The 26028-nt window shown below is 35.6% G+C and overlaps 1 protein-coding gene across 3 annotated transcripts in view; it reads right to left on the bottom strand.

Moving 5' to 3' along the window:
* LOC113239343 (stAR-related lipid transfer protein 13) overlaps positions 1 to 26028 on the bottom strand; it is a 217324-nt gene that overhangs the window by 5034 nt on the left and 186262 nt on the right. For 2 of the 3 annotated variants that reach the window (XM_026476292.1, XM_026476293.1), the window contains exons 4-16: positions 21131 to 21247; positions 18210 to 18352; positions 8996 to 9629; positions 8773 to 8915; positions 5723 to 5869; positions 4935 to 5053; positions 4655 to 4822; positions 3601 to 3713; positions 3263 to 3515; positions 3071 to 3174; positions 2856 to 2983; positions 2602 to 2761; positions 2429 to 2523 (exon numbers count right to left, since the gene is read on the bottom strand). In XM_026476292.1, coding sequence (XP_026332077.1) covers positions 2429 to 2523; positions 2602 to 2761; positions 2856 to 2983; positions 3071 to 3174; positions 3263 to 3515; positions 3601 to 3713; positions 4655 to 4822; positions 4935 to 5053; positions 5723 to 5869; positions 8773 to 8915; positions 8996 to 9629; positions 18210 to 18352; positions 21131 to 21247 — 2324 coding nt within the window. Of the gene's footprint in view, positions 1 to 2180; positions 2205 to 2428; positions 2524 to 2601; positions 2762 to 2855; positions 2984 to 3070; positions 3175 to 3262; positions 3516 to 3600; positions 3714 to 4654; positions 4823 to 4934; positions 5054 to 5722; positions 5870 to 8772; positions 8916 to 8995; positions 9630 to 18209; positions 18353 to 21130; positions 21248 to 26028 lie in introns of all 3 variants that reach the window. The other variant, XM_026476291.1, reaches the window with a different exon arrangement.

Genomic DNA, 26028 nt, shown 5'->3' with positions numbered 1-26028 from the left:
TCCAGTAAAAATGGGTGTTCCGCAGGGCTCAATACTTGGACCTTTCTTATTTCTGATTTATATTAATGATCTGCCATTCTTTGTTAAGGACCATTGCGAAATAGTGTTGTTTGCTGATGACACATCCTTGATTTTTAAAACAGACAGACATGACATTGACTATGACCGTATGAATGATACCCTCTCTAAGGTAGTTTATTGGTTTAATGCTAACAATTTATTGCTTAATGCCAAGAAGACAAAATGTGTTAAATTTGAATTACCTAACGTAAAATCGACTAGTCCAAGCATAGAAATAAACGGAGAAAAATTAGACCTTATAAAAAAAACCTTATAAAAAAAGACCTAATAAAGCAGTCTTCTTGGGAGTGACCTTAGATAGTAAACTTCAGTGGTTTCCACATATATCGTATATTTCTGGCCAGCAGATTAAGCTCCGCTGCATACGCAGTCCGCAGAATACGTAAGCTTACCGATGTTAGTACTGCTAGACTAGTTTACTTTAGTTACTTCCATAGTATAAGGTCCTACGGGATTCTCATGTGGGGTAAAGCGGCAGATATTCAAACCATATTTGAATTGCAAAAACGAGCGATTCGTTCTGTGTACCGTCTAGGCTCTCGGGTATCTCTCAGAGAAAAGTTTAAGGAGACTGGTATCAGGACTGTGGCATCACAGTACATTTACTCAAATATTTTATATGCCCGTAAAAATACACATAATTTCAATAAGAAAGAAGATATCCATAATATTAACCTTAGAGCTAAGTCCAAACTCATGGTACCACGATTTCGTTTAACCAAGGTAAACAACTCTTTTATGGGGAACTGTATACGTTTTTACAATAAGATTCCGGAGCATATATTAAGGTTATCATTTCCTAAGTTTAAAAACTACATTAAAAATATTTTGATCGTAAAATCATATTACAAAATTGAAGACTACGTGTTAGATAAAGATGTATGGAAAGACGACATGGCTCCAGAATCCACACAAATTTGATTCCAAGTGTATTCCATAGCATTTAAGTTTATTTGAAAAGAGCAATCCCTAGAGTTTCTTGCTCGTTCTTCTCATGGAGGTCAGCGTACTGAACGAGCAGTAGCTTAAATGTGACGTTTTCAAGTGTAAATTTATTTTACCTATGGAATAAATAATCTTTGACTTTGACTTTGACTTTGATTATGATGTACACTAAAGAAATCTGCCACTTGTAACTTTCAAATTTTGGTTATATGCACGTTGATTCTGTAGTTAAGGCAGCTCCTTTCTTTTATTTTTTTTTCCATCCTCTAAAGTTCTCAATCTCAAACTGACATTGTCAAGAGGTTTCTTGTCAAAACGTTCATTTGCTAACTTTCGTATCTCTCATTTAAATATTGTCTATACATTTTGTCACATTGTGTTTTATTTTTTACTTTAAGTCATTATTGTTTAATTGATTATTTGATTAGTTACTTTACACCTTTAGTATTTTCTGTGTGTACTATAAAATAACCAATTCTTTAGGTAGGTAAACAGTCCATCACGCTTGAAATGAGACGTATACGTACAAGAATGTTAACTAATCTATGGTCAAACTTCATAAATTGCGTTGTGTTCTTGCGTCTGTTCTAAAATATATTGTTTTGCAATTTATTTATTCCGGACTTCTAAAAATATACAAAATATGTTAATAACTACAAAAAAACTAAAACGTACAATTATACTAGCAAAGTCCATGAACGGCTCTTCGTTGATTTTGGGTCAGCTTTCGCCATCCTTCTTTAATAAAATAAATCACATCAAAACACCTAATTGGTGAACAAAGGTACTAATGAAAATGGTGTGCATGAAAAGTGAATCGATAATCCTGTTCTTTAAGATTACCTTCTTGTGTTAATTGACCTAACAAGTGTAATAATGTAAAATAATGTTTTTGAAAAGATACGCATATTACAAAAAAAAAACCGAAACCAAACTTCTGATTCCTTGTAACTAAATGTAACTTTGAGATAAACACGTTACTATAATTAGTATGTATTGATGTTAGTGTAATAGTGTTAGCATATGATTAAACTAGTTTACTCATTGTCAAAGTTGTTTAAGATGAAACTACAGTAAAACTAATAAAGAACAGAATTATAAGAACACTAAATTCCATGAACGATGACTGGATTTCGCTCTACACACTCATTTACCTTTTCGCTGATTTCCCACCGACTCTATAAAAGCATGAAAACATTTTAAGTATAATAAAATAGTATTTTATAGTCTTAACAGATGTTCAACCGAAATAATGTTCTCGAACTAAATAGATGTATTAATATAATAACTGATTGATTTCGAATCAACTAGTGTGTATACTATAGCGATATTAAGCGTTAGATAGAACAGAATGTTAGTAATAATTTTGATCTATGATAGAGCTTTAGGATGTCCAACTTACTTTTCTTTGGCTTCTTTAAGTAAAGCTTTAATGCAGGCCTGTTGGAACCCTTTCCAATCCTGACTAAAGTCGGCTCCCAACTCCTCCAATGCAACCTGATATAAAAAAAACAAAATCAGAGACCATTGAGGATTTCATTTAGGAAGAATTAATACAATTAATGTAATTCTTACTGGTACACTTTCATCGAAGTAGTTGAACTTGCAACGGGCTAACATGTCTGCCGGGGCCATGAACAGCTGTTCGTGGTGTTCTATGAGAAGCAATAAGCAAGCATGGGCCGCTCGGCTTTCGCTTATTTGCCTTTGGTCAGCAACATTCTCGATCACCGATCTGAAATTTGTATTCGGACATTAGTTTATGTTCTCCCCGTTGAGCTTACATTATGAACGAATAAACCGTTATTTTCACATTTTTTTTGTCTAACCTGTTAGAATTCCCTTCTTTTGTACTACCAGTTGTAGGAGGTACGTGATGAAGCCTCAGCAAAGTAGGAGCAAGGCATACAGCCAAATTAGATGCAGTCATTTGGTTTATTTCAGCCTGTTCTGCGACCTATAATTTGAAACAATTTATAACATTACATAACATTACGAACAGGTGTTCAAAAAACAGATAATATTTGTAAATAAATGTACAAACATCAGATAGGAAAATCAGCAGAGAGTGCAAAGCTTCCAGGTGTTCCTCTGGCAGAAGCAGAAGTGCACACTGAACAGCATCCGGTCGCAACAGCTCCGGAACATCTGAATAAAGAGAATTATGACCGTTTTATTTGTCGACAAATAACCGGTTTACACTAATATTTTTGAGAACAAAATCTATACTACTTACGTTGAAAGATAGCAATGAAGGTCTCACTGAGTTTATTAGTGAGCAGAGCGTCAGGGAGTTCCCTAAAGTACTGTTTCACCAAGTCAGCTACATCATGAGCCTGTGACCCGTCAAAACTGAGACTTGACTGATCAGTGTCTATTGTTGTCATGTTTTCATTGGCAAATGCTGCGTTAGCCGCACCGGCTGCCTCGACCATGACACGAAGTTTGGCAATGCGGGACTTGACTCCGGCTTTGCGGAAGATTCCCATCTGCAAACACGACATTAAAAGATCATAAATTTGTTCCCCAATTCAAAAACTTTGTTCTAATCGTAACGACCTATTCGGCTTATACCTGATCCAAAGCGTTGTTTTTCAACCAGTTGAGAGCGCTTTGGATGGGTTTCGGTAGTGAGTGTCCAGTCCTTTGCAAAGTCACCGTCAATGGAACACCAAAGACAGTTTTGTCTGAAATGAAGCAAAAATCCAATTGAGTAAAAATCAAAGTATATAATGTTTTTTGTATAACGTAAGGCACATAGGAGCAGTAAACCACCAAAAATGTTGCATAAGATCATGCCGGATGAAATGTAAAGTGCGAATTCACACAAATTCATATAAAATAACGTCGCGGTATGTCGTTGCGGCTCCGCGGCGGTATCCTGCCCTCCTGTGTAATTATTAAAAAGTTTTTTGTAAAGATGTCAATCCTAGAAGCAAGATTTAATCACCAATACGAACATATCTACTTAATATAAACAAAACAGATGTGCAACATGGGGAAAATATTAGCTACGCACAATATCGCAAAGAATCGCAAGCAACATTCTTACTTCTAAACATGTATAGACCGAGAGTCGACGTGTTTTGTCCTTTGTTTGTTACAGTGCAAATATAACATCCTTTGAACTTACATAAGATTATGGTTATAATTATCGTCGGACAAGTAACATCAAAAGATATTAAACTTATATAAAATTAATTAAATCGCATCAGCTTAACTCGCTTTCGCAGCATTCAACTTATGTAATAAGATTTAGCATGGTTAATTCACGATATAATTTTGTTTCACAAATAGGCTTTGCGCTAGCCCGAAGTAAACCGCGGTTTTTCATTTGCAATATTTTGCGGTTTTTCATAATGCAACGAGCAGATTGAAAAAGCGTAAAATAAGTTTTCAGGTGCTGGAAAATGGTTAGGAACGGAGAGTCCTATCTTAATTTACTTCCAAGGAACAAAACTTTTATGAAAATGATAATCACTTTTTGATTTAAATGATGCGGATATAAGGAATCTTCATGTTAGACAAGATCTAGGTCAGTTGTTTTCCAACATCATTTTTTTTGCCACATTCATGAAATGCTCTTATAAATTTATGGAGTACAAGTAATCCAGTGTGTTTATATTACCTTTGTAATCCGGGGACTTGATTTTGCGGATCAATTTCGGAAGTTCCCAATTCCACCCGGACTTGTGCGATGGACAGTATCGTTCCATGCAGGCTGTTAGCCTCAGCAATGCTAGTTTGCGCAAAATGTGGAGCTGGCCGCAAGAGAGCGAGGACATTGGCCGAGATACTGCAGAATAAAACATAACTTTACTTATAACTCTTATGTTTTTAATTTTCATCTTTATCGTCGTTATGGCTTTTACTTTTTTTTAGTTTTTAGGGTTTTAGGTTTTACTTACAGTAAGCCTCAGGGTCCTTTTCTTTGGTGGGAGACGATTGTTGTAAAGTGTTTTGGGCTTTAGGACCACCATTCATTGCAGATGAAGATCGGAACGAGTACCATCTTGTTAAGTTATTTCTGTAAGAAAGGTAAAAATTAATTTAGCCTACGATGTTCGACAACCAACAGTGAGATCTTCATTGGTGTCATAACTATTTTAATTTCAAGGCATAACGTCGTTTATATATATTTACATAAATATTAATAAACGACATTGGTAGGTTTTGTTTATTATCCATATATATTATGTCAAAAAACCTTTATCATTATAAACAAAACCACAATAAGATACAAAAACTAAACGACATAATTATGAAACTATGGTTTGCGACGTTCATTTGCAAAGACATACTGGATTTGTTTAATAAGTAGGTGAAAGACCATGCAGATAATTGATTGAATTAAATGGCGGACAAATTGACAACGAACGTCTTTTGTCAGAAAGAAATGATTCCAAAACAAAAATCCTAACGTTGGCATATTGAATATTTCTTTGCTAGAAATTGTTTTACTTTTTAGAATTAACTAGCAATAAAATGTTTTTTAAATTTCATTATGTTAAACTGCAAAAAGTTATGTCTCTTAAGTGTTAGCAATGTTCAAAATTCGCTTAGCTATGAAAATTTCGCATTAGCTTATTTCTATTACGTTCGCGTGTGCATTCGATTTTAATTCATATGATACGTAGATGTACATTATAATTTTATCATAGTAAATAATATCAGTGTTTTCAATATTTTGACTCACTTCTTATTTTTGGGATCGAAGCCATCTTCATCTTCATCTTGGTCTACGTCTCCGTCTTGAGATCGCGATCCAGCCGAGTTAGGGCTGCTATCGAGCTCAGAGCTCCTCGATGCCGATTTGTCGCGCTTCAGGCTTCTGTCGCGGAACCTGAAAGTATTGAGCATTTTGTTACTAAAATTAAGGCGAGTACGCTGAAAATGCGATAACTCCTCTGGCTGTACATGTAAAAGATTGTTTGTTATTACTCAGTGTGTATATCAAAAGGGTTCGCGAAAGGCGCCTCCCCGCACTACGTTCAATTGCAGCTGCATCGGTTTCGACCGCATGCAGTTAATGTGTGAAGTTGTTACGCGAGACCTCATGAAGTTGATAACGGCTTCCCGCATTAACTGCAAAAAGTCGAAACCGACTTCATGCAGAAAAGGTCAATTGCATGCAGGCAATGCATGAAATCGTTACCAACTTCACACGCAGTCAATTATCAGCCTTACAGTGTATGCCATCGATACGATAAGAAGTGTACGTGTATATCAGATAAATTATAACACAAAACCCTCATCAAACGCGTTTGTTTCAATCGTTTTTAGCAAAAATTAAAAGTGAAACGTTTCAAGTAACGACTACTAGATAACTTCCTGTAGTGTCGTAACGATTGACGAGTTGACCTGAATGCTACAATAAAGCTGAGCTAAGCGAATAGATTGTCATATTCAATTAGAAGCGCTTTTAATTATCCAGCGTATCGAGTGTTCTAGCAAGAGGCATTAATTTATTATAAGTGACAGTTAAAATACAACATCTTGCACATTAGTTCAACGTGTAACACATTAACATGCGAATAAGCTACTCGCGTCCATTATTGCCGAGAGACTAATGAACTCCGTTCAAGTAATAGTTTTAGTGCGTAATGACTTGCTTTCTACTCGTAAAATATCTTGAACTGCTATCTCCATATAAGTAGTTTCCGATGAACGTAGAGGTTCTAAATTTTACTTATACGTGAGGCGCAATATAAGTTTCTGGAATGAATAAGAAAAAAATATTATAAATGGTCAGAAATGACTTTGTTTCTCAAAATATTATCCGTTAGCGTTAATGCACTTTTTCATACGAATGTACCAATTTTGAAAACATTTATGCCACTCCTCCGTGACAATCTCTGAAACATATTTTTCATACTCTTCGACAGCGTCTTCAGGTGATGAAAATCGTTGACCGCGTAAGTGGTTCTTAATTTTTGGAAATAAATTAAAGTCACAAGGTGCCAGGTCGGGACTGTACGCAGGATGGCTCATAAGGCCAACGTTGTTCACTTTCAAAAATTCATTTGTCTGTCTGGCCATGTGAGAACAGGCATTATCGTGGCGCAAGATGATACGGTGTTTACGGTTTTTTTTACGAAATTTGTGAATATTACATTACTACTACCGTGAATATTACACTATTCACGGTACAATGATTTTCCAAAGCAGCAGTAGCCACGTGTCCAGTTTTATTAAAAAAAGAAGCAATCATCCGCTTAGAGGCACTTTGCACGCACGCCACTTTGGTTGGTTTCGGCTCATCTCGAAAGACCCATACGCTCGATTGCTTTGTTTTGGGATCGTAATTATAAATCCATGTTTCGTCACCTGTTACTATGTCCTACACCAAACTAGACGCCCCTTCGTTGAATCTGCTAAGCATGGCATTGCACCAAGTGACGCGATCCGTTTTTTGAGCCTCAGTCCAATTGTGTGGGATGCACCGAGAGCCTGTGCTCTCGGTCTCGGAAAAGGCTGTCCTTTTCATACTCAAATGTTTGTGTAGTATTGATTGTATTTGACTCATGCCTATGCCTAAAGATGTCCGAATCTCATGGTATGTCACATGCCTATATGTTTTGATCATACGGCGCACAGCATCTATGTTTTTGTTGTGTACAGCAGTGGACGGGCGATCATCACGAAATTCGTCACTGAGATTCACACGACCGCGTTTGAATTCTGCAAACCATCTATAAATAGTCGTCTTGCATGGTACTTCGTCGCCAAAAGTAGTTTGAAGCCGAGCTGAGCTGTTAAATTACACTTAAAGTCGTAGAAAATCATACTACGAAAATTTTCACGAGTTAAATCCATGGTGATATAGACAACGAAGTTCTAAAATGACGCACAATGTAAAAACAAGTGACAGTCAAATGAAACAAACTGTATTCTACAGCCAAAGAGTTCCTTTTTCAAATGTTGTAATTACTTTTTATATATTGTTTATGTAAATTGCCAGTTCCGGAACCTTATAGTGCGCCCTATGTAGAAGATTGGAAATATCGTAATGGATTTCTGCTATTGGCAAGTGGGCTTGGTTCAATATTGAAAACTCACGCGTATTGTAATTGTGTTAGCGGTAGAGATTTGCTCTACTTTAGTTAATATAAAACCGTTTTATGAAACTCGCAACGAAATCATTCATGGACAATGAAATAATTTAATACAGAATTAATCATCATTAATTCTGTATTAAATTTTAATATAAATATAATATAATATAGTTTTTGAAAGTTTATAAATACAAATTTTCCTCGATGGCTATACCCTGGAGCATCGTGCCCAGAAGGCTGGCAACATTTTCCATTTAAATAGCTAAACTTTTCCTTGGGCGGAAATAACTTCCAGACTTGTGGTCACCGGATGCTTCTACGAGGTTATCCAACAGATCGTCCCCTGGAAGATTTGCCTGTGGCCCCCAGGGGCCCAGACTTTCAAACGCAAAAGGCAGAAAGCTGTAGTACTAAGCTAGCTCGTCGTATTTCAGCCTTTTGCGGTTCTCGAGCGCTCTGGCGACTGGGACATGGGAGTGGGCTACAGTTTCCACAAGTGTCGCGTGATTAGATTTATTAAAATATCTAAATTAACGTTAATTTCGTGAATCAATTTTAAATCGACACAAAACTAAATTACATTTCCTAAACCCCAATAAATTCCAAAACGTTGAATTGACCAAACTAAATGTTAAAGTTACTAGAAACTGAGTACAATTATATCTAAAATTGAAATAACAAAATAACTCACTTTTGCCCGTCTTTGCCCAGATTAAGGGAGCTAGTTCTGATTGCCTGGCGGCGGTGCGGAGTATGCCCTGGTGACTTTTGCACTTCACGTAACACGGCCGGATCAGGCTTCAATTCCACTGGAGAAGGAGGCTCAACAACAACCTGTTGGTTACGTAATAAAATTAGAAAATAGTAAAATAAAAATTAAAAACAAATAGGTGATCACAAGATGGCGAATTTACCTCAGTTTTTTTATGAGTGGCGTCTTTGGTGTGATCTTTGAAGTAGTTGTGTCTCCAACTTGCGGGTTGACATTCTGAGTCGCTGAGAGCAGCAGGTTCATCATTATTCTTTAGTCCTCTATGGAAGATTCTTTTAGCTCGGCCCAGTTTAGATTTGGTGCTCTTATTACTTGAGCTCATGCTATTATCAGAAGCGTAGCTTGAACTGTCATCTCCAAAGGGCGGGTTTAGTGAAAACGCTTGTTCCGCTTGGGCAATTGGCGATGGAGGCATGGTTGTTATCGGCGAAGGCGGTTGCGTGCGGATTACTGGCACACGCGACGGTGAATTATTAAAATCCGGAAACGGAAAAGCCGTCGGCGTAGTTGGTGTCATATCAATGTAGTTCAGATCTGGGTATTTGTCTTGTTGTTGGGCATCCAAAAAATGTGGGGAAGAAACGACAACTTCTGTGCGGTTCTGGCGTTTTCGTCGCCTAGTTTTTATAGATTCCACACGGCGCAGTAATGCTTTAGCGCCGTCTCTGAGGCGTTCCGAGCCAGTTCGGCGGAATCGGGTAGCGGTTTCTTCGCCTTCGTCTTCTTTGTCGCTACTTGGTAACTGTATTAACGGAGCCTGACCCGGAACTTTCAGCCTGCAACAGAATATAGTGATTGCAAAGATATCTGTCATCGCGTACATGTACTGTGCATTTTAAAGAAGGAGAACTGACTGTGAAACATCTTGGATTTAACTGATTCGACACCCATGTATACAATCGACAGGAATGTAAAACAAATATGCTGACAATTACTAAACATCCTACTGTAACAGTCATAACGGTGGTATCTGTACAGACGGTTGAGTAATAGTACTCCATGCAAGTAGTAAAGATTATTGACTGAATACTTATATCTCAAAACTTATTAATGTCATTGACTGCTGCATAGTGAATGTACTGTTTATTAGTATAAATATTATACTGGTAGGTATATAGCTAACTTCCCGAAAGGGCATTATCCTCCTAAGGCCCAGCAAAATGAAACTGGAGAAGCGCTAAACGCCCATTGTACATTAAAATGTGCAAATACAATTATATGCTTCAGGCTCACGCAAGTATGCCCTTAATTTTGTATGAAACTCGCAAATTGGATTTTTTAAAGTATTTTTCTAGATACTCTAAGGTCACGTAATATACATTGCGCTAAATTTGAATGCGATATTTTGCGTTCATTTAAATGCACAATCGGCGTTTATGAAATAAGATAGGCAATAAAAATAAATATATGTATATATGATAGTATTCTTCACATTCTTTTTAATTAAATAATCTCAATGCAGAGTACTAAAAAATCGACCTCAAAAGTTCGTGGAATTACATCTACTTGCCAAGTTTTATTGAAACCGGTTACCAGACAGTGCGCGATACCGGATTCATCCCCTATCTTGCCACCCTTAGAGGTGGAATATTTTCTTTAAATTCAAATGGGGCAACTACTGACGTACTCTCTTCCCAACAAAAAAGAAAGAAAAGAATCATCAAAATCCGTTCACAAACATTGAGTTATCGCGTAACATATAACAAAAAAAATTACGATTATGAAAAATATATACGTTATTTTCCACTTAGTAATGCTTAGTGTGCGTTATAATGTACAGATTCTTATTTTGCTAAATTAAAAATAGCTATGCATGCTTAGGTTCTAAATTATAAAGTTTTCTGTAGTTTACTGTTTGTTATTTTTAACTAAAACTCTATACGAATGTACTAAAGATTTCAGTGAATAAACCTGATAAACTTACGCTATTCCTGCGGGTGAGTCATTTTCCACAAGATATTTTGACAACTAATCTGTGATTAGTTGACGGATGTCATGTGATCACAGTTTGCTCTTCCTATCCAATCAGATTCGATAATACGGAAATATGGCGGCTTTAGGGAATTAGACATTTGACCAAAATATAATCTGTTCATAATGAAGTACACTGGGCGTTTACGTGATCATCGGAATAATGTTGTCTGGGTCTGAACTACTTCACATGTTAAGTACATTTTAATATACGCGGGGCCTTAGAAAGAATGTTGCTAACGAAAATTTGCCCATTTTATGCCGAATTAATACGAAGATCTCGCTTGCTCAACAATTTATACTGTGATGAATAAGTCCTGGGTTAAATTGCCGGTAGGACAATATTGGGAAATTAACTTTTCCACATTGTTTCTGGTCTGGATATTTTGGAAAGTGTCCCAGAGTGAGTTCCGTTACTCTGGTACTCATAGTACAGAGAATTCCCTAGTTTGAGACCAGGTAATTGGTATGGTTGCCTGGCACATCATAGGAAACGCCTCTGCTAAGTTTTTTTTCATTAGTCGTTTTGAACCCACCTGTTCAACATAGTGCATCATATTTGTTCATTACAAGGGATGGCACTTTAAGTTTTCTCATTACGTGTTTACCTATTCTCAGATGACATCGTAAACTTTGTAACATCTCCACGTAGATTTGAATCGTTTCCGTCGTCATATAATGTGGAATGTTTATTTAATTAAAAGTAACGGTAGTGTTGAACTTTTGAATAACTGAAAAACCGTTTTAAAAATATAAAACATTTTAGTGGCTCAGCGGTTAATCAATTTTATTGTATAAGGGTTGTATATTAGTAAAACTATTCTAGTATTTTTCATAATTTCATAATATCAGAACACGCAGTCTGATATTGATATATCGGCCAGTAATATGTATCTATGTAATTGGATACATTATTATTATTTGTTTTACTTTTATTTTTTCTCATCTCTTATTTTTAACGAAAAGACTGGTGAAAAGAAAGGAGCCCGTGACTTCGTCTGAGTAGAATTATCACTTCGAGTAGCCTACTGTACTATACTAATTTGAATAGTTTTATTGGTTCTTATACAAAATTCCATCCTCTATTTCACTCCCTTTAAAATTTAAATTTGTGACAAAAAGTAGCCTATGTCCTTCTCCTAGGTCTCATCTGTATCTATACCAAACTTCTTCAATATTGGTTCAGCGGCTTAGGCGTAAAAACGCTAGAAAGAGACAGAGTTACTTTCGCATTTGTAGTATTAGTTCGGATAAATGTCACCGTACTGTAAAACCTTATTTCTTTGATAAATTGAAATTGTAGCTTTGTAGGTCACGCCGAGGCAATAAACGATCTAAAGCATAAACATATTTATTGGAAATTAATTCTTGTTTTCTCTCTTTGAACTTGACTTTAAACGACTAAATCAAATAGGAAATTAAAACGGTTTTGAAAAAGTAAATTAATTTACTCCGTAATGATTAATGTGTGTGAATAAGAACATTTTTACGCTTTTCCGAAGTTAGAAACTTGTTTCGTTAGCCTATTAACGCGTCAGTTTCACATACTGACAATTAATCTTGAATTAGAGCTTTCCGCTCTAAAACGCCTTACGCCCTTAAAGTAGGTTATTGGGTCTGACGCAACGCAATGTGCTGAGGTTATGGCTCTGCTTCTGGCGTTTGTCGAGGCCCTGCTATTTTTATTAATGCTATAATTAAAAAATATAAAACAATCCAATACTAAAACTAACCAAACTGCTGTCCAGTTTGTTGGCGACGTGTGCACTGTTGATTATATCTAAAACATAATTAAGCTATACTTTGTATTATGTGCCAAACGTCGAAAGAAGATTTTTTATTTATGGCACAACAATTAGGTACAAGCAAAAAAGAAATACTTAAAAATTAATAGACGTGGGGCCAATTATAAATTGTACCTAACATTCTAGCTAGACATTGAAATGAGATGCTAAAAATTAGATATTGTAAATACTTTTTGTAAATTTATGAATCGTTCGTTATATACAACGCCTTGTTTGTTATAATTGAATGAAAATTATTAAAATTGTTTCAATTTTTCTTATAAAATTCATTATCTGGTTGATTTTGTATGACTAAATCAACGTGTTTTAACTTTTTTTCCTATGTACCTAACTTAGTTGTTTGTATGCCATACAACCCCTTTTTGAACCTTGTATTATAGGTTGGGTTAAAACAGACACACTATTATTATGATCTAAAATTATATTTCCAACTTAATTATAGAAAAATTAATTATAGAACCATTTAGTCTTCGAAAGCATTTGAGTGAACGACACCATCATGTATCTACATTTGAAATGTTCAATATTTACGTCATGCAACCTATCGAATAACATTCACAAATCTTTGGATAAACATGTGAAGTTGTCAAACCGCACTGTGCCAGCGTGGCAGGCTATGAGCTAAATCCTGTCTTTAGAGGATACCTGTACCCGCCAATGACAGGTGTAATGCGTTTGTGATGAGGGTTAAAGTGTTCAATTCTCGATTGCTGTTTATCAATGGATCACGGGAGAGGTCTATGTCCAGCAGTGGACTACGATAGGCTGTTGTTGATGATGATGAATTGATCATGAGTAAAGTTTTGCAGGCATGCGTGGTGGAGGTGGTTAGGTTAGTCAATTATTGTGTCAAAATTCCTCCTTCACTTTTGGATTCCAATTTCCATTCAACATCAGATGGAGTGAACTCCTCTGTTTGTTACGTATAAAAAACGCAACACCAATGTCAAAATTCATGTCTAAGATCTTACAATGCTTTCCTCATACGCTAGAAAAGAGACCAAGCCCTGTTATTGCAGCCTATCATTATTACTTGTGATTTGGCAATCCAATAGAAACGTGATGGGCTAAGTACCTAAATAGTAAGTAGAACAAATGGTTTGGGGACTTAATTATAGTCATTTTATAATTCGAGAGCCCTTATGTAGTATATGTGTATTTAAACAAAGTCGATATAAAAGGTGTGCAGGAAACCTAAGGATAGGTATTATTGCGTTTTGCGTACGAAATATTTTTGAAATAGAAACTATTTTTTGGTATACTTCTTTTTTACGCGTATATTTGTTGTTCTCTTTAAATCAGTCAGACGTGTCCATGGGATCTGTAAAGGGGCCGAAACTTTGGTTAATTGGAAAAACGCAAATACACGCGATTTAGACACGAAGAAATAGTTTTATTTCTATTGTGTTGCAATCTCAAAATCTAAGAATTGATATATGGATCTATTTAATTTTAAAAATATAAACTGGATTGTAAGTAAAATTTACAATATACTGTTGACCTGAGTTTCGTAAGTCTCTCGGCATTCAATACTTCAATTAAAATACTTTGTCACATCAATCGAATAAAGATAATATAATGGGCCCGTCATACAATTTGTCTTATCAATCACAGTACCGGGGCATTAATGAGAATGTAACAGTACCTTCTTGAAGATTTCACGCCCCAATCTTAGGCATTTGATTGCGCAAAGGGTCGATTGAAACATTAGATACAAAAGAGCAAGATTTCACCTGTCTCTTATTATACGTCCAATACAAAAGGGCCTTTTATTTCCTGTGTTTACTTCTTCGAAAAAAAAATTCCTAGAGTTCTTTTCAAACTGGTTGACAGTCTGTGAATGACTGGTTGAAATGTTTGATAATGGTTTCTAGGCGTATCCGATACGAGGGTGATAGCATTGTAATCGCAGAACTATTATAAAGCATAGAAAATAGAGAAATATTAGTTTACGATGTTCTTCGCTCTCAGATTATTTTGCTATTACAGAATAAGACAAAGATATACATGACAAATCCCGGTACATTTTAAGGTTGTAACCGTTTTTCACAACGTTCGAGACGGGGCATGTTAATATGTTAGTTATTATTTTAAGCTATACAATATTCTGCTTGGCGATATAGTCGGCACAAAAAGCGATGCAAGTGTTTCTCCCCTGCGGTGTAAATCACATTTACGGCTATTGTCTGCTCTAGTCAGAAACAGTCGAACAGACGAACAAGTCATGCACTTAAAGGTACGTGATACGCCTGTCTATAGCAGTTGCAGTGCCACTCAGAGCTATAAATCGCAAAGATCTGAGGGCCACTGTCACTGCGCCCTTCATCCTGTGACATAATTTGACAAGTCCCATGTGCCTGGATTTCATCAGCATTCTTACCTTCCAAAACCGAAACGCAGTAATGCTCAACATCACTGCTTGGCGGCAGAATTAGATTCGAATCTATCCGAATCATGTGCTATTACTAGATTTACTAATTTGAACATCAGACACCATGTCACATAAGATTTTATTCTCGGGGACAAATATAGTACCCAAGTTGCATTATATATGATGGACTATGGCCTAAGTCAGGTAAAATAATGTCTACTTCATCCAACCTTGCACAATAGTGCTTAATAAAAGTACGAAGCCAATGTACTCATATAAAATGTGATAAAGTTAAAAAATGATTTGTCAAGAACACTTCTATTCTTAAACGGAATTCGTAATAAAAGGGAGAGAAGTACAATTAGGTGAAAATATTGAATACAGAGCGTAGGAACAGCGTCACGGAATATTCAGCCGGAGAGTTCTCTAGTCGGGTAGAGTGCCACTCGAGCTTTCGCCTCTTCGCCTCTGACTTTCATTTCAGATAAATCATTCCTTATAAATTCCACAGAGTTCACATTAGTCAGGATTGCCAAAGAATAACCCGGAAAAAGAATCTTTACATAAACAAACATACACGCGTAAAAAAGTAATATGGAAAAAATGTGATATCGTGATGTATTACTAGACACAGGATAACAACATGTTATGCATTATTGTAGAATGGGGAAACAGCCTGCGCAAGGCATTAAACGTACACAAAATATGATCTTGGTTCTAGTTACAAATAGCACTACCAATTCTCGCAGGAAACGTTTTGAGGGCTACGATCCCTTGAGGACTAACGTAGAATAGGTAGTATGCGCGAGTGTACGTAAATCGGTGATTTTTTTCTATGATATCAGCGATAGGATGAACAAGTCATGCGCCTTATGGTAAGCGACACGCCTATTCCTGAAAGTTGCAATGTAAATATCTGAGGGGCACTGCCAGTGCACCTGTCATTCTAAGACATACTCGTGAGGTTGACAAGTTCCATGTGCCTGTAATTTCACCAGCAAAACCGGCACGTACGTGGGGCGTACAATAAGTTTCCGGAATGAATAAGAAAAAATACTATAAATGGTCAGAAACGAATTTATTGTTTTTCAAAATATTCTCCGTTAGCGTTAATGCACTTTTTTATGCGAATGAACCAATTTTGAAAACATTTATGCCACTCCTCCGTGACAATCTCTGAAACATATTTTTCATACTCTTCGCCAGCCTCATCAGCTGTTGAAAATTTTTGATCGCGTAACAGGTTCCTAATTTTTGGAAATAAATAAAAGTCACAAGGTGCCAAGTTGGGACTGTAGGCTGGTAAGGTAAGCTCATAAGGTCATTCCATTTTCAAATGTTGTAATTACTTTTTTAATATTGTTTATGTACGTGGGCAGTTCCGGAACCTTATAGTGCGCCCTATGTAGTAATGCTTGCACTGCCACTTGGCGGGAGAAACAGGCTAGGTGGAAGAACTTCCCCGGATGAGTTCTTTCACAAGGAGCTTTACTACTGCAAAATTTAGATGTGAACTAGAGAGTACAATAGTATCTTGTGAGCAGTGCCACTCAATAACAAATTTGGCTACGTGATGACACACTTAGTCAAGAGTAAGTTGTAATTAGTTGGCTTCGTTAATAATATATCGAGGTTTTTACCTTTAAACATGGATCGCATTAAAAAAATATTACGTACAATAACACCGTACCTAGCGAAATTATACTGAAATAATGTTTAAAAATATTTATAGATAATTTTACATTATTTTATAATACACAATTTTTTTCTTATAAAAATTTAGATCTCATTATATTCAATATATGATACCCGACCAATTTATCGTTTGCGATTGTGACTTTTCTGTCTTTTAAAAACAAGCTTTCCAGGCAGCGAATTTTTACTTCACCGCATTTAACTAGGGGCCGAATGTCCGTACGGTTATTCACCTACATTTCGGTAACATGGAATGCTCTTTTGTATCGAAAAAGTCCTGTGACACCGCATTGAAGGAAATATAACTCAAAGTTGTAAAATTCGTTATGCACTTGTAGATGGTGTAGAGTTTCCATATTAGTCTCGTACATGATTGTAATGAAAATCTCTTATGTGTTCTTATGAAATCTCGAATTTAGCCAAGATAGACCACGTCAATCTTTTGTCGTACGTTAATTGTGTCACCACCGCGGGCAGTCAACGACGATCAGTAGCGGCCGTCTGCAGGTTGCTTGGTCTTGTTAGTAGAGCTAAAGCATGAAACACACTCTGGCGGGTTTAATTTCGGGTATTTATATAGACGAGAACACACTGCGTTTTTCACGCTTAAATCATGCTTTCATAATGAAGAAAATGTTAAAAAAAAGAGTCAACAGAATAAGGAGTGGGGCTAGTTAAAATGTTCACTTGTAAACAAATCTTTTTTGGGACAGTTAAAGCGCCTTCAAATTAGACACTTGCAGAAACGCTGCAGTAGCACTGCGGCTTCGCTTCTAAGTATTGTGCGAAAATAGTAGTGGCGCAGCTGCAGTGGCAGAATTAGAAAAACAGTAAAGAAAGAAGCAGTGATCGTAAACGTTTTTCTTCATGTAACAAATTACAGTAAAGGAAAACATCGTGAGAATTGGCGACAAACGACATTTATATAAAATGTTTTTGTTTATGTTTGGAACTTTTGTTTCTTTAAGTTTTTTTATAGTGCAAGACTTCGAAATAGATTGAGTATGTAAAGGTAGAAATTATTCAATTAATCTTTTGTGAATATTACTTGTACCCAAAAAATTTAACAATTACATAATATGTTTGAGAATTTGGTTTCACGGTGTTTATTAAATTACTTTGCTTACAAAATAACTTAATGAAATGGCGTCTGATAAATAAACCAAAATTTCATTCTGTTTAATACTAAAAAATAAAGAAGCATAGCAAAAGACAGGAGAGAGGAGGAGATGGTAGATGTTTAAAATGAATAACAAATTTGTTAGAAAAAATCCTAAGAGACTAAAATACAACTCTATTAAATTTCTTATTACTGTGTACTTCGCAAGTGTCAAGCAAGTTTAATAGTCTTTTGTATCACGTTACACTACTAAGTTCGAGAAACTAAGATGGTTAAAGGTTTTATTACTCTATCCAATGGTAGTTCTGGTGATAATGAACTATGATTGAACTCGTTACTCGACTACAGCGAAGTCAAAAAGATGCTTCTTTTTTGTTTCATTTGCGGTACTTACAGGTCTGGCTCAACATCAGTATAACGCCCATCGGCATCGACTAGACCCACTCTAATGGTAGGGAGAGTTTCGTCTTCGTCGTCCTCGACTTCTCCACGAGCCTCGCGAGCCTCTCTCTCTGCAAGAGCCCTTGCGGCAATCACCTGAGACAAATTTTACATTAATTAATAACCTCAGACGTTAATAACAACGGAAGTAAATTAAAATGGAGGTTAAATCGTGCAAAATAGCTGCGCTTATATTGAATATTTTTTTCTTGCATTTATTATTTCCCACCCTGCCGCTCCATAAAATTAATAAAACAGATAACACAAGCTAACTCCAGTTACAGATACCACCGCCAAAACAACCCGATACGTGTTTCTCCTCTCTACGAGGCGTCTTCAGGGGTTGTTGATTGGACGCTTGGCCCAAGAAACGGTAATTATGTACCACTGGCCACATACACCAGTCCGTTATTAGAAATCAAAAGATGACTGAAGTAATTCTTTTTCAATTTTCAAATTAAATGTGGTCAGAGTTTCATATGAACATACTTATCGTGATTGGCAGAAACGGTAATTATGTGCCACTGGCCACATACTCCAGTCCGTTATTAGAAATCAAAAGATGATTGAAGTCATTCTTTTTTCAAATTAAATGTGGTCAGAGTTTCATATGAACATACTTATCGTGATTTAAAGAAACGGTAATTATGTACCACTGGACACATACACCGGTCCGTTATTAGAAATCAAAAGATGATTGAAGTCATTATTTTTTCAAATTAAATGTGGTCAGAGTTTCATATGAACATACTTATGGTGATTTAAAGGAACGGTAATTATGTACCACTGGCCACATACTCCAGTCCGTTAATAGAAATCAAAAGATGATTGAAGTCATTCTTTTTTCAAATGAAATGTGGTCAGAGTTTCATATGAACATACTTATCGTGATTTAACCTTTTCTTTAAGCATCCCTCTAAATGTCTTTTAGTGTATTCTGCATTTAAGCATATAATAGGTGTAGCAGATTATTCAGTGACTTTGTTGTATAATACCAAGTGATAGGACGAACAAGTCGTGCGCGTGGTGGCAAGCGACACGCCTGTCTGTAATCCGTAACAGTTGTAGTGCCACTCAGACCTTTAAATTGCAAAGATTTCAGGGGCACTGCGACAGTGCACGTCACTCTGAGGCATAATTTGACAAGTCTCATGTGCCTGTAATTTTACCAGCACCCTTCCAAACCGAAACGCAGTTATGTTGAAATTACTGCTTGGCGGTAGAAACAGGTAAGGTCGCAGTAATTGCCCGGACGAACTTTCACAAGGAGCTCTACTGCTACTAAATATAGGTATATACATTTTTTTTAAATAGGATAGTATGGGGAAATCCGAAACCACAGAAGATACAAGGAAACTGTCTGAGGAACCATTAAGCGCATTTTGTGAAAACAATTTTGGTACAGTAAATTTTTTGGTCAAGCGTGATTGAAATTGATTACTTTTTGTGCTGATCGACTCAGTTTTATGTAAGGATCATTTCATTGTAGCAGAAGTTGGTCAAATTTCATAAAATGTTTATCATACAAAATTAATAAAATTTACATTTTTTTAATGCCGATAGACTCAGTTTCTTATAAGGATGATTTTCATTGTATGGGACGAAAAAAATCGGGACAGCAAAAGTTGGTCAAATTTAATAACATTTTGCATGAAAAACTCCCAATTTTCAAAAATTCCTGTTCCATTAAAAAAAAAACACTCTGTATTACAGTAATTATAAATTAATAAAGCTTTCTTAGCTGCTGAACAATGTACATGCTTCGTTATTACGACTGTAAATAATTACTTATTTAAATATCAATGACATAAATAAGAAATCTTATGAAAGATACAACTGGTAAAGACTTAACAATGTGCTTTTTAGTAATATACCAAATCATACAAATAGCGAAATAGGCAGCTGTGTTTACTAAAGAGATTGTGAAGTAAATTTTAGTTAATTGAAAAATGAATGGGTTCAATTAAATTTTGTCACTGCTAAAACATTTTTGTTTTATTTCTTCATCAGTCACCAAAATTATTTTTGTTATATCAGCTATAAAGTTCACAATAATCGAGCCCTATATTTCCATAGTACAAGGATCGAGGGTTTGGAATGAATACCGGAATATTCATGTAGTAATAACTTATTCATACACATGACAGGCATGGACCTGTGTTATATTTATAGCCAAAAACCATGTAATTAAATCACCAAGCCAAGTTCTTGCTCTTAAATAAAAAAAATGCTATACTACAAGAAAAAAATTCTATTTCATTTAACACAACAACAACCTAGATGAAGGTATTACTAATGTTCAGTAAAACCCAATTCTTATTAAAACTGTTTTATTTCGTATTTTTTACGGCACTCCTTGTGTTAATATTGGCTTATTTATTCATTCGTTCATTCATTCAAGTTGAACACTGATATTTCTCTAGTAATTATGCAAATTACCCCATTCCCAATTTAGACGTTTATGTAAGTTGTTTGACTTTAAAATCCAACTTAAGCTTTCTAAGTGAATAGTTTTGTTCCACGATGCAGTAAAACTATTTCAGGTAATCCTTAATTTGAATAAAGTAAATAATGACAATATGGTGGTTTTCACCACTCCATGTCATCCCTTGTACACTGCATATTTATCTATTCATTTGGAAAACTCTATTCCGATTATTGATTATAAGTAATGTGGAAGGTGTTATTTGACAATCTCTGTATCCTAATACGTGTTAGTGTTGTGGGCGTTAGCTGAGGTTCCTATGTTCTGGGTTGTGATCCAAAGAGAATTTCGTTGCTCTGTGACTCATAATACTTGTACTAGGGAAATTCGTAATACAGTAATGGGTGTGGTTCTCCGATATATTGTTTTTGTTATTTTATTATTATTACCTGCAGCCTGTGTTGCGCTTGCGGTGTTATCTCGACGACGCGGGACCATCGCCGCGACTTCCTCTCGTACTGCCATTTGTCACTCAAAGCGCATTGCTCGTCGTCAGAATCATTTTGCTGTAACAAATAATTAAAATTGGTATTTCTAGTGGATGTAATTACTTAACATAATATATTGATGGAAGCGTAGGGCGGTGTCAGTGAGATGCAATAGGCTGGTCCGCAGGTTCGCGAGATGCTCCATCGATGTTAAAATTACTTTATTCGAAGCCTATAACGCCCTGCGCGTTCAATATAAATAAATATTAGTCAACATCACATAAGTAAGTATAAGTAAGTAGCTAAAGCAGTGTGTTATGGAAATCGGGGACGGTACCACAAACACCCAGACCCGAGACAATATATAAAAGTTTTCTACACTGACCCGGCCGGGGATTGAACCCGGGATCTCAGAGATGGCGACGTCATGAAAACTGGTGTGCAAGCCACTCGACCATGGAGGACGTCAATAATAACGATTTCAGGATGCTGTTGCGACTTCCAAGATGGTACAGTGCATCAGGCATGTTCGCAGACGCGCAAGTTCACGACACGAATGCGGAAAAATATAGTATCGCTTATGACTCGTGTCAGAAGTATCCACAACACCATCCTGAAAATCGTTGCAGGCAGATTTGATTGTCCAATTCTAAAGTACTGGGTTGGGCAAATCAACACGTTATGTTGTATATATTAACCAATTCTAAGTGAAAATGTTACTATCAAATTATATGAGTCTATTATAATTCTATTCTATTAAAACGTCCAATGCAAAAAAAATGACATGACATCATTTCATTTTTTTCAAACACTAAAAAAACTAAAAAATCGAAAAAGACATCTAATTTATTCCTTGTACTTTCTTCATATTGCTTGTGTTTGTTGGCTATAGTCATGGCTAATAAAAACATATTTCACGACGCGAAAATGTACCATAAAACTTAGTACACCTACTCCATTAAGTGGTGTGTAGTTGGAAAGGCGATACAAAATGCGGGATTAGTAGAGGCGAAACTGCAGAGCCTTGAACACCGCCGTAAAGTTGCCTGTTTATCGGTATTTTACAGGGTATATCACGGAGAGTATGTGATGGAATTAAACGATTTAAGTCCGTCTTCCCCTTTCCATCGGGGAGACTAGACGTAGGCTTGGATTCCACCCCTATGTTGTGGATATTCCAAAGATTCGCACGAAGCGTTACGCTTCCACATTTATATGGCGAACGGCTATGGGGTAGAATTCCCTGCCTGCAGACTTGTTCCCTGAACGTTATAACTTGAACTTTATCAAGGCGTGACTGGATAGATATTATTTAGGTGTAAGAACACCGTTAAAGTAGAGAGTTTAGTAGCAGTAGAGCTCCTTGTGAAAGAGTTCATCCAGGGTAGTACAGCCACCTTACCTATTTTTGTTCACTTTTGAAGGGTAAGGGTGCTGGTGAAATTACACGCACATGGGACTTGTCAACTTATGTCTCAGGGTGACGGGCGCAGTGGTAGTGCCCCTCAGATATTTGCGATTTAAAGCTCTGAGTGGCTCTGTAACTGTTATGGACAGGCGTGTAGCTTACCATCACGCGCACGACTTGTTCGACCCGTCACTTGACGTTATAAAAAAAAAACAAGAAAAAAGACGTTATCAAGGCGTATGTTACTTTAAACCTAGAATAAATCATGAATATCTTTATCACTCTGAATCTGTATCAAAGATACTTGATAATAATTTTAAAATATTTTTAAAGCACTCTATTGTGACAAGGTTTATTACTGCATACGAAATGAAGCTATAACAGAATTTGGTAAAGCCAAATTACATACAGGCCGCGGAATTTTAACTTTTTTTATATTAACAAGTGATGGGACGAACAAGTTGTGCGCCTGGAGGTAAGCGTCACATCTGTTCATATCAGTTGTAGTGCCACTCAGAGCTTCGAATCGCCTGTCACCCTGACAAATCCCATGTGCTTATAATTTCACCAGCACCCTTACCAGTCAAAACCGAAGCGCAGTACTGCTTGGCGGCAGAAATAAGTAAGGTAGGTAACATGGGCGTGAGAGATCAGGATATGTTTGATTAAAGTAACACCTTTTCGCCTCATACGGAAACAATAGCATTAATCTTATTGGCAGTAATCTCTCCATTCATAGGCAATCAAGGCTCTATAGAAACTCGGTGCGTTATATTCTGAATAATTGAATTGAGTTTGTCATGAAATTTAACTAGATTGGTGAATAGATATATAATTAAATACAAAGACAAGATTAAGGATTTACATAAGAACTAGGAACTATTATTGTATACAATGCCGAGTAGAATTTTGTTAATAATTAATTATTCATGTAGATTTCACACATTTCGTAACGTGTATAAAAATCTAAAAAAATGATAACTGTAGGGCTTTTACAAATTGTTTAAGCATAAAGTTCAAAGTAATTAATATGTATTTCCATTACAGAGTGTTCAAATGTATTTTAATTGTATATTTCATTTATAATCGAAGACGCAATTGTGGGCAGCAAATACAAGAGAACAACACTTGACCGTACCAAACAACAAAAAAAAAAATCAATTAAATATTGAATGAAGAGTCTTATTAGCAGGTTTCAACGTGAATGGGCATCAAATTGATATTAAAGTATCAATGTGATGGATGAACTAGCCTTTTAATAATCTACTGGATTCACTTCATGTTGCTTATTATTATTACAGCTACTGCCTACCAATTTGAAACGATGACGCGTATAAATCAAACGATTGGACATATCTTGAGGGTTCTTTGCTGGAAAATTTTGATTACATATACGTCAATGGGTCAAACGTTGTATAAGTGTTAATGGTGCTGTTCTTTTCATTACTGTTTTGTTTAACCTTCTAAGACACCGTGTACATAAAAATTAGAACCAGACAATATTATTTCTACGATCACGTCAGCACTCAGTGTACATTATAATGAAAATATCGCATTCACATTTAGTACTTACTATACAGTATTTAACTGGGACAGTATGGGAAAATCTAAAAGTATGACATACAGGGAAACTGTCTTAAGAACCATTAGGCTTTTTTTAAAAACAATTTTGGCATAGTCAATTTCTTGGTCAGTTTTTTTAGAGCTGATCGACTTAGTTTTATATAAGGACCATTTCATTGTATGGAAAGAAAAGTAGAAGTAGGATTCTGCTGACCTAATTTTTTTCTTTCACTTACTTTACTGTTACTCTTTATAAATATACATTTGAATACATTTACCATTAACCTTTAGGATAAAGTTTTTTATTTCACTACAGTTTTATTCCTCGTAAATGCATATAACTATCAGACTATCTCATAATTCCAACATGACATTTTCTAACTTTTTCAAAATTTACTTTTCAACAGTGGGTAAAGTTGGGCTGTGGGTGTTGATACTGCCATTACGACAACATACGACAGCATAACGTTATCCTACTCTAAGGCCCTTCTTATAATTATAGAGGTTATGCTTTAGTTATTTAGATAATTATTTAAAAAAGTCGATTTTACTTAAAATAACCTCCTTTTAGCTTGAAGATTCCGTACGTCTGCCGTTGAGGTTTGCCCTAATATTAAGTAAGAAAATTTGTAGAAGCACTTCTGCATCCTTAGCAATTTTTTATAGGGTGAAATTGTCTTGCGCTTGCTCTAAGCGACACGCCTACCCATAACAGTTGCAGTGCCACTCAGAACTTTAAATTGCTAATATATGAGAGGCACTTCTACTGCACCCTGTCATCCTGAAACGTACGGGGTATAATCGTTAAGTGTGTCCAGGCGATTATTCCTCTATTAAACCTTTAAACTGATATCGAAGTACACTACCTAATGAGTAAATAGACGTCAATAATTTTTTATAATAATTCTAATAATAATTCTAGAAATATCCAAATTTTTAAAGTTAAACGCCCACATACATTTAATATGACATTCGTAAAGAGACTTTAGTTTCAAACAACTGCTTTATTATAAAACAAAACTTTGTACTTGCTTAAAAATAAACATAACTTTGTTTTTATTCAATTAAAAGATAGTTTTATTACTTTATTTGTAGCAGTTTTGTCATGTGTAAATGTATTGTTACCTCTTACAGAACTTTAACGTTAAAATTTTTGATATTATTAGTTTTATTATTAATAACAAGTTGATGTAATTTTTCTTATTAGGTAACGTACTTTTGATATCATCAAAGGTTTTTGATATCTCTTGTAATGAATTATAGCCTGTAAAGTCAAAGTTCTATACGCCTACATTTTCCCCAGCAACCTCATAGCAATTAATGAAATCTCAAATACGTTTATTAAATTACAATCGAATAGATATACTATAAGCTAATTGAACAAGTTATTGGCCGTTATATACAATTTATAAAATTAATTGCAACGCGATTGAAAAGGTCAATGTCATTTCTTATTATTACGGCCTGCACTTGGTTAATGTTTATAATATTATTTAGTATTTGGCTCCATATAAGTACTAGTTCTATAACCGAGGTGATGTCTAAACAGCCTTATTAAAAGTTCCTCTTTTATGACTACGCCCGCAATGCCTCTATAAAATGCTATAAACCCTTGTTCGTTTAACCGCGAACAATAGGGTTACTCTCCCTACGATCAGCTTAATAAGCTACTATAAACTTGTAGATTTTTAATTTTACTAAAGGTTATCCTACTTATTCTACCTACTTATTTATATAGTATTTTAATACGACTTCAGGTTATAAAGCATCGAATAGTAAGTTAAAACGGAAAGGTATTGCTTGGTTTTTAATATTGATTTGCTTGTGTAATATTGAGGGTATATAATAATAGGGGTTAAAGTATGAAATTGCCGATTTGTACTGAAAA

This window comes from Hyposmocoma kahamanoa, unplaced genomic scaffold (assembly GCF_003589595.1).
Source record: "Hyposmocoma kahamanoa isolate Upper Pololo Valley unplaced genomic scaffold, ASM358959v1 99879, whole genome shotgun sequence".
NCBI classification, from domain to species: domain Eukaryota; kingdom Metazoa; phylum Arthropoda; class Insecta; order Lepidoptera; family Cosmopterigidae; genus Hyposmocoma; species Hyposmocoma kahamanoa.
The sequence above is the reverse complement of the archived record's forward strand: the minus strand, read 5'-3'. Positions and strand labels throughout refer to the sequence as shown.